Genomic DNA, 7,917 nt, shown 5'->3' with positions numbered 1-7,917 from the left:
AGAGAGACTCAAGACAAGAGCAGGTCTCGGGTGAACATTTTTTGAGCATCCATCCATCGTCATCCGCTTATCCGGGGTCGGTTCCCGGAGGCAGCAGTTCCAGCAGGGGGCCCCAGATATCCCTTTCCCTAGCAGCATCAACCAGCTCTGCCTGGGGAATCTTTAGCCGCTCACAGGCCAGTGCGGAGATGTAATCCCGCCACCTGGTCCTGGGTCTACCCCGGGCCTCCTCCCAGCCGGACACGCCTGGAACACCTCCCTAGGGAGGCGCCCAGGAGGCATCCTCACTAGATGCCCGAACCACCTCAACTGGCTCCTTTCGACGCAAAGGAGCAGCGGCTCTACTCCGAGTCCCTCCCGGATGACTGAACTTCTCACCCGATCTCTCAGGGAGACCCCAGCCACCCTCCGGAGAAAACTCATTTCGGCCGCTTGTATCCGTGATCTCGTTCTTTCGGTCATGACCCATCCTTCATGACCATAGGTGAGGGTGGGGATGAAGATAGACCGGTGGGTCGAGAGCTTTGCCTTTTGGCTCAGCTCTCTTTTCGTCACAACAGTGCGGTAAAGCAACTGCAGAACCGCACCAGCTGCTCCGATTCTCCGGCTAAGCTCCCTCTCCATGGTTCCCTCAATCGTGAACAAGACCCCCAGATACTTGAACTCCTTCACTTGGGGTAAGGACTCATTTCCTACTCGGAGCAGGCAAACCACTAGTTTCCTGTTGAGAACCATGGCCTCAGATTTAGAGGTGCTGATTCTCATCCCAGTTGCTTCACACTCAGTTGCGAACCGATCCAGAGAGTGCTGAAGGTCGCAGGCCGATGATGCCATCAGGACCACATCATCTGCAAACAACAGCGACGCTATCCTCAGCTCACCGAACTGCAAACCCACCTCCCCACGGCTACGCCTCGATATCCTGTCCATGAAAATCATAAACAGGATTGGTGACAAAGCACAGCCCTGGTGGAGGCCAACCCGCACCGTTAAGGAAAACGACTTACCCTCCGAGGACACGGACACAGCTCTCGCTCTGGGTGTACAGGGATTGGATGGCCCCAAGTAGGGACCCCCTCACACCATACGCCTGCATAACCCTCCACAAGACCTCTCGGGGGACCCGGTCGTAAGCCTTCTCCAAGTCCACAAAACACATGTAGACAGGCTGGGCAAACTCCCAAGCCCCCTCCAAGATCCTTGCGAGAGTGAAGAGCTGGTCGGTGGTTCCATGACCAGGACGGAATCCTCATTGCTCCTCTTCAATCTGAGGTTCGACTATCTGCTGGACCCTCCTTTCCAGCACCTTAGAGTACACTTTCCCTGGGAGGCTGAGTAATGTGATGTCTTTGTAATTGGCACACACCCTCTGGTCCCCTTTTTTGAATATTGGGACCACCACCCCAGTCTGCCACTCTTTTGGCACTGACCCGGACTTCCACGCAATGTTAAAGAGGCGTGTCAACCAAGACAGCCCCTCAACACCCAGCGCCTTCAGCATTTCCAGACAGATCTCATCAGTCTCTGGGGCTTTGCCACTGTGGAGTTGTTTGACTACCTCAGTGTCCTCTTCCAGGGAAATTGATGATGACCCCCCTTCATCTTCCGGCTCTGCCTCGATCGTAGAGGGTGGATTAGTCGGGTTCAGGAGTTCCTCAAAGTGCTCCTTCCAACGCTCAACGACCTCCTCAGTTGAGGTCAGCAGTGTCCCATCCTTGCTGTATACAGCTTGGATGGTCCCCCGCTTTCCCTTCCTGAGGTGTCGGATGGTCTTCCCGAAACACCTTGGTGCCGACCGAAAGTCCTTCTCCATGGTTTCTCAGCACTCCTCCCACATTCGCTGCTTTGCCTTGGTCACGGCCGAGGCCGCAGCCCTCCGGGCCAGTCGATACCCTGCAACTGCTTCTGGAGTCCCCCGGGCTAACATATCCCGGAAGGCCTCCTTCTTCAGTCGGACGGCTTCCCTGACCACCGGTGTCCACCACGGTGTCCGAGGGTTACCGCCCCTTGAGGTACCTATGGCCCTCACGCCACAGCTCCCAGCCGCAGCTTCAGCAATAGAGGCTTTGAACACCGACCACTCGTGTTCGATGTCCCCAACCTCCACAGGGATGCCAGAGAAGCTCCGCCGGAGGTGGCAGTTGAATTCTCTCCGTACAGGCTCTTCCTCCAGACGTTCCCAGTTCACCCTCACTACACGCTTGGGTTTTCCAGGTCTGTCCAGAGGCTTCCCCCGCCATCGAACCCAGCTCACCACCAGATTGTGATCAGTGGACAGATCTGCCCCTCTCTTCACCCGAGTGTCCAAGACACATGGCCTCAGATCAGATGACACAATAACAAAATCCATCATCGACCTTCGGCCTAAGGTGTTCTGATGCCAAGTGTACTTGTGGGCATCCTTGTGTTCGAACATGGTGTTTGTTATGGACAAACCATGACTAGCACAGAAGTCCAACAACAAAACACCACTCGGGTTCAGATCGTGGTGGCCATGCCTCCCAATCACGCCCCTCCAAGTTTCTCCATCATTGCCCACGTGTGCATTGAAGTCCCTCAATATGACAGGGGAGTCCCCTGCAGGAGCCACATACAGGACTCCACTTAGGGTCTGCAATTTTTGAGCGTGCAAGTCATAAACGTAAGACTAGAGTTCACTGTGTTTGAGAAAGAGTATGAGAGCAATCTTTTCTATTCGACGGTGTGAAGAGACAGTTTCAAATGCTGACCGACCTCTGTACAGTGACTGGTGACAGTTGGTTCCTGGTCCTCCTCGGGTGGAAGAAAGTAGCAAGTGACCTCAGAAAAGAGTGTTTTGAGCACACCCACGTCGTACCACACCAAGTCCTCTGGCTTGTCCCCAGGAACCTGCTGGACAAACAAGACACCAGGGATGTTTTTTTATGTTTGGTTCCACTTCTTTGCGCTATACAAATAAAACTTTGATTTGATTGATTTGATCTGATGTTTCTCTTGTTGTCAGTACTCAGCAGCTCCTACCTGGCTTGGTACAGAGTTGGTGTCTGAGGAGAGGTTTTCGCTGGCAGCCTCTTGTCCTGGGGGAGACAGATAATGGCCTTGCTGACTCAGGATATCAAGCAGCATCCTGGCTATTCAGCTCTGCTGGAGAGCTTGTTACTGTAGTTGTTACCCGGCTGGTGTTGAGGGGCGCCTCTGTCCACTGCGTCTGGGGGCCGTGTGGTCCCAGCAGGGTCACCCACCTGTCCTAGAGCTAGAGGGTCATACACAGAGGGTCAAAGGTCAGGGTCAGAGCTCTGTGCACCTAAGTTACACTAAAGCAAGGAACGCATAAAGAAGGAAGTGTCAGTGTCAGAAATCCACCATCTTTATACATTCCCTACACTACAGTGGGCTCCATACCGTAAGGCAGGGGTTCCCAGCCTTTCTGCCCTAGAGCCCCCCTAACTTAAACCTGATGGAATTTGCGCACCCCCCCCCCTCACACACACACAAATATCTGTGAACATAAAGTCTGTGTGTGTTCATATGTGCGCAAATTCCCTCAGGTGTAAGTTAGGGTACAATAAAGTGTTTCGCCAGTGTAGCAGAAATATTAATGGTGACACGATTCAGTCTCAGATTAATTCATTGAATTTATATGTTATTGTAGTGCCGTAAATACAAGGCTTTTTTTTTACCCTTCATCAGATATGATCATGTATTTTGTTAAAATTGCTGTGTGACACGTCAATAACATGATTCTTTGACAAATATTTGTCTAGCTAATATTAAGGCTTCAAATTGTCCCCCTGCGCCCCCTCTGCAATCGTTGGCACCCCCCTAAAGGGGTCCGGACCCAGGTTGGGACACCCTGCAGTAGAGTTCCTTCCAGACCTACTACAGACATGTGTGGGTGTGTGTGTGTTCCGTGTTCATATGATCCTTGCACTACACTTGGCTCTATCCTCCAGCGATCCTTCAGGACTTACAGGCCTGTGTGCACGCTGCTTCCTGGGTGTTTCCCCCTGTTCCTGTGCCCCTCCCCCCCTCTGGGGCGTCGTCACCCTCTGACCCCTCCAGGAGGGTCTCCCGCTGCCGCGTCTTCTCCTGACCTGCCCCTGCCGTGGGGTCACCTGGGGCTTGGAGGGCATCTGGGGGAGAGACAACACGACAGTTTTACACCAGTTCACAATGTGCCAAATTTGTCCTGAACTTGTGACTACAGCAGTTCGATAGGCTCTAACTCAGTAGGTCATGAATATAAGTGGCAGGTACTACTCTCACCCGAGTCCTTCAGCTTGCCCTCCTGCTCTCCTGTGGTGGGCGGAACCACTGTTGAGGTTGGCGAATCAGAGGATGCAGTGGGAGGAGCTTGAGAGGGAGGCACGGGCTGGAGTTGGAGGAGGTAGCACTCTGCTGCAGGTAGGGGGCGCCAGGCCACATGGAGCATATTGATGGTGGATTTTACCAGTAACACTGCCACTGGGGTCGTAGGTCGCTCTGAAACACAAACAGATGGAGATGTCAAAGCTACACAGCTCTGGAGTTAGATATAGTGTTAGATAGTGTTAATTTGAATAATAAACGGTAAATAAAATGGTCGCCTTTCTTTCTCTAGCAGTGCGACTGCTGGAGGCTTTACTGACAACGCCTGATATGTGCAGTCCCTTCACTTCCCCTGTATGTACTGGGCAATAATTACATCTGTGCAATACTTCTCCTGTACAATAGCAACCTCTGCGCAATATCCTATACTTTTATTTATTTAATTTATTTATTCTGTAATTCTAATATAACCCTGGAATACATTAGGGTGTGTGTGTATGTGAGATATGAGTTTGTATGTATGATTCTTACTCTATTTATGTTACTTCGTGTATATACTTTTTAATATTTTATTTATTTACTTTATTATAAGAGCTCCGCTTAGGTAGTGCTCCTCAATTTCGTTTCGTATACTAGTACAACGACAATAAATTAATTAAATTCAAATTTATGCTCTGCCTTCTTTTTGTAATATATTTATAAAGTGCAAATTCTATGTTTGTATATATGATTTTTATTATTATTTTCTTTAGAATGTTTTTTTTGTATTTCCTAGGTTTCTTTCAAGAGTATGGTTTGTACAATTTAATGTCATAACTATTTGAGAGGATGTGATTTTTATGTGAAAAAACATAAAACCAAAGAGCCGTCTATGACATCTGCATATGTTGACCTGTTTACCCTGTATTCTTTGAATACATTTTGTTTAAAAACAAAATATTCTACATGCATCCTTAAAGAGGCCATGGTAAGAATCTGGTGGACATTCAGCCCTGCATGACCCAAGACATGAGAACCTTCATCCTCTCCTGGTCTCACCGGTCTCCAGGTACCACAGGTCCTTGCGGCACACCTGGTTGTTCCACATCTTCCTGTAGCCGTCGCGCCCGCTCCAGATGTACAGGCGGGAGCCGATGGTGGCGGCGCAGTGACCGGCCCTGGAGCGGGGAGCGTTGGCCGGAGTCCCCTGCTCTGACCCCTGACCCTGCTCCACTGGTCCCAGGCTCTGCCATGTCATGGTGTCTGGAGGGAGGGAACCAGAGGACAGCCGTGGTCCCAATGCTTCTTTGAAAGCGCATGGGTGCAGGTGAAAGAACACGTCCACGTGCCCTTGAGCAAGGCAGTTCAGCTTGGATATGTGAAATGACTAAACTCAGATGTAGAAGGAAAGGCTTGCGTTACTGTACCTAGGTTGAGAGCAGAGAGGGAGTTAGTGCAGGCCCATTCAGCTTCTGAGGAATCAGACTTCTCTGTCTCCGTAACAGGTATCCACCCCCCGAACACATACATCCTAAACACACACACACACACACACACACACAGAGAGAGAGAGAGAGAGAGGAACAAGGGTTACTTGGATAATCTGATGTGATACACACAGAGAACTATGTTAAATGTCATAAATTACACTTCAATACAATCTGAAATATCCAGACACATCAGTGAAGCCAGTACTTGTTTCCTATGACGTTGGCAGAGTGAAGGCTTCTGGGTAACGGAGCAGGTCCTTTGGTTTGAGGGGAAGACCATGTCATCGACTCTGAGAGAGAAACAAAGAGAGGTCTTTAGTTTCAGGTGAAGACCGTGTTACTGACAGAGAGAAACAGACAGAGGGGAAAAATAGGACTCAAACAGCAAGACGAAAATCTAACATATCAATTAGAAAATTAAACCTATGGGCACACAAGTGAGCTTGCATATAAGCATTTGACTGAAGGCTTCAGCAAAGCATTTCAATCAACTGTGTACATTCCCTGAATCTGAGTCCATATGACAAATAAACTCTACTTGATTAGGTTTTTATATCCAAGCGCCTCAGTGAGTCTACCCAGGTCAAGCTGCCAGAGGTCATCGAGGCGATGGCCAGCCATTCCTCCATAGATGTAGAGTTTGGGAGAGCCTGTCCCAGTGTAGGCCACCGAGGTGTGGGACTCCCTGGCCGAGGGCCCCCTGCCCTTGGTCTCTGGGATGGTCCAGCCCTTCACCCCCGACACCGCCTGGAGCTCCAGCTCATAGAAATCATCCAGGTACCTAGAGATGTGCAAAACAAATATGGAGATCACGAGGAATCATCAAACAGGAACCCGTCTCTTGAGAAGCGTCCCTGACCAACACAATAATGAATGAATAGAGGACATTTTGTGTGTTTTTGTCACTTTTTGAAAATGGAAACCCTAGTTTATATGTAACTTTTTGATTCGTTTCACCACCCCCAACACATGTATGATGGCGTGAATGTATAGAGTACTAGTAGGAAAGAATGAATGATTTTTTTATTTGTGTCATGCCACTAGTGTGGCCCATCCCATACGGGATTAAGTACTTTATAGAAACAACACTGTTACAGCATCAAAGACAACAAGGTGTATAACAGTTGGTAGGTTCCTTCGCATGGCTAGGTTGTGTAAACATGCCTAGGGTGTGCAAGACTCAAGTGCCAATCAAGTAGGTAAATATGCTATAAGTAGGTAAATATGCTATATAAATGTTCATATTCGGTCCAAGGAGACTTAACATCCTCTGACTCAACCAGGAAGTAGAAACTCTCCCCGAGGGCAGCCTACCTTATAACGTTGCGGTTGGGGTGCTCGCTAACGTTGGCCAGCCCTCCGAACAGGAAGCACTTGTTCCCAAAGAGCGTGAAGCTGTGTCCGAGGCGAGGGCAAGGTGGAGGGCCGTTCCTGGGGGGTCGGGGTTTCAGCCTCTTCCAAAGCCAGCGGCTCGCCTGAGAAACATTGGGTCAAAGGTCATTGTCATGTCCCTTCAGGACTACAGAAAACTTCCAGAGACAGCTTGGGAGTGTGTGGGTGCCTCACCTGCAATTCATACAGGCTGTTGCTGTATTTGCCAAACTCCACCATTCCCCCAAAGACCAGGATGCGTGTCCCCTCGCAGGCAAAGCCGTGAGCAGCACAGCCCGGTGGGATGTCACCCCTCACCGCAGGGAGAAACCACTGTTTGGAGACTGGGCAGAAGCAAGCTTTTCAATAACTGCTAGGTACTATAAACTAACATCAGCTAGCCCACCTCACTGATGCTGAAGCTAGCTGGCTGCTTGCAAGCTATCAGCAAGTTGAAGAGGTATCAGTTAGCTAACTATGACTATGAAACTATGAAATCCATGGTAATGTTTTATCACAATACGCCAGAAGCATGATATGTGTTACTTGTTAGCTGGCTGCAAGCAAGCTCTAGCTACCAATCTATCTAGTTGGCTGGATAACTTAGCTAGTGCTAGCTAGTTATCCTACCTGTGTTGTAAACATGGAGCTCCTCCGCTATCCCCTCGTTTCCACCTCCAAACACGACTATCAGTTCCCGAATAGCCGCTGCTCGGTGTCCGTGTCTAGGCCATGGGATATGTCCAGTAAATGACTGAACTCTTTTCCATAGCGGGCCTTCGGTAGCCAT

General features: G+C 49.7%; 1 protein-coding gene across 2 annotated transcripts in view; it reads right to left on the bottom strand.

Annotated features, from left to right (window-relative positions):
* Nucleotides 1-7,917, bottom strand: part of LOC311316941 (host cell factor 2-like) — a gene marked incomplete at its 5' end in the record, with an annotated part of 12,584 nt that extends 4,667 nt beyond the window's left edge. The window contains 12 exons of one of the 2 annotated variants that reach the window (XM_084447913.1): nucleotides 2,734-2,871; nucleotides 3,001-3,056; nucleotides 3,152-3,232; nucleotides 3,951-4,112; nucleotides 4,246-4,461; nucleotides 5,326-5,529; nucleotides 5,694-5,797; nucleotides 5,962-6,046; nucleotides 6,335-6,537; nucleotides 7,071-7,231; nucleotides 7,323-7,471; nucleotides 7,758-7,917. In XM_084447913.1, the coding sequence (XP_084304039.1) occupies nucleotides 2,734-2,871; nucleotides 3,001-3,056; nucleotides 3,152-3,232; nucleotides 3,951-4,112; nucleotides 4,246-4,461; nucleotides 5,326-5,529; nucleotides 5,694-5,797; nucleotides 5,962-6,046; nucleotides 6,335-6,537; nucleotides 7,071-7,231; nucleotides 7,323-7,471; nucleotides 7,758-7,917 (1,719 nt within the window). The remainder of the gene's footprint in view (nucleotides 1-2,733; nucleotides 2,872-3,000; nucleotides 3,057-3,151; nucleotides 3,233-3,950; nucleotides 4,113-4,245; nucleotides 4,462-5,325; nucleotides 5,530-5,693; nucleotides 5,798-5,961; nucleotides 6,047-6,334; nucleotides 6,538-7,070; nucleotides 7,232-7,322; nucleotides 7,472-7,757) is intronic. The other variant, XM_084447914.1, reaches the window with a different exon arrangement.

Source organism: Borostomias antarcticus, assembly GCF_949987555.1.
Source record: "Borostomias antarcticus genome assembly, chromosome: 13".
NCBI lineage: Eukaryota > Metazoa > Chordata > Actinopteri > Stomiiformes > Stomiidae > Borostomias > Borostomias antarcticus.
Note: the sequence above shows the minus strand (reverse complement) of the source record. Positions and strands in the feature narration are given on the sequence as shown.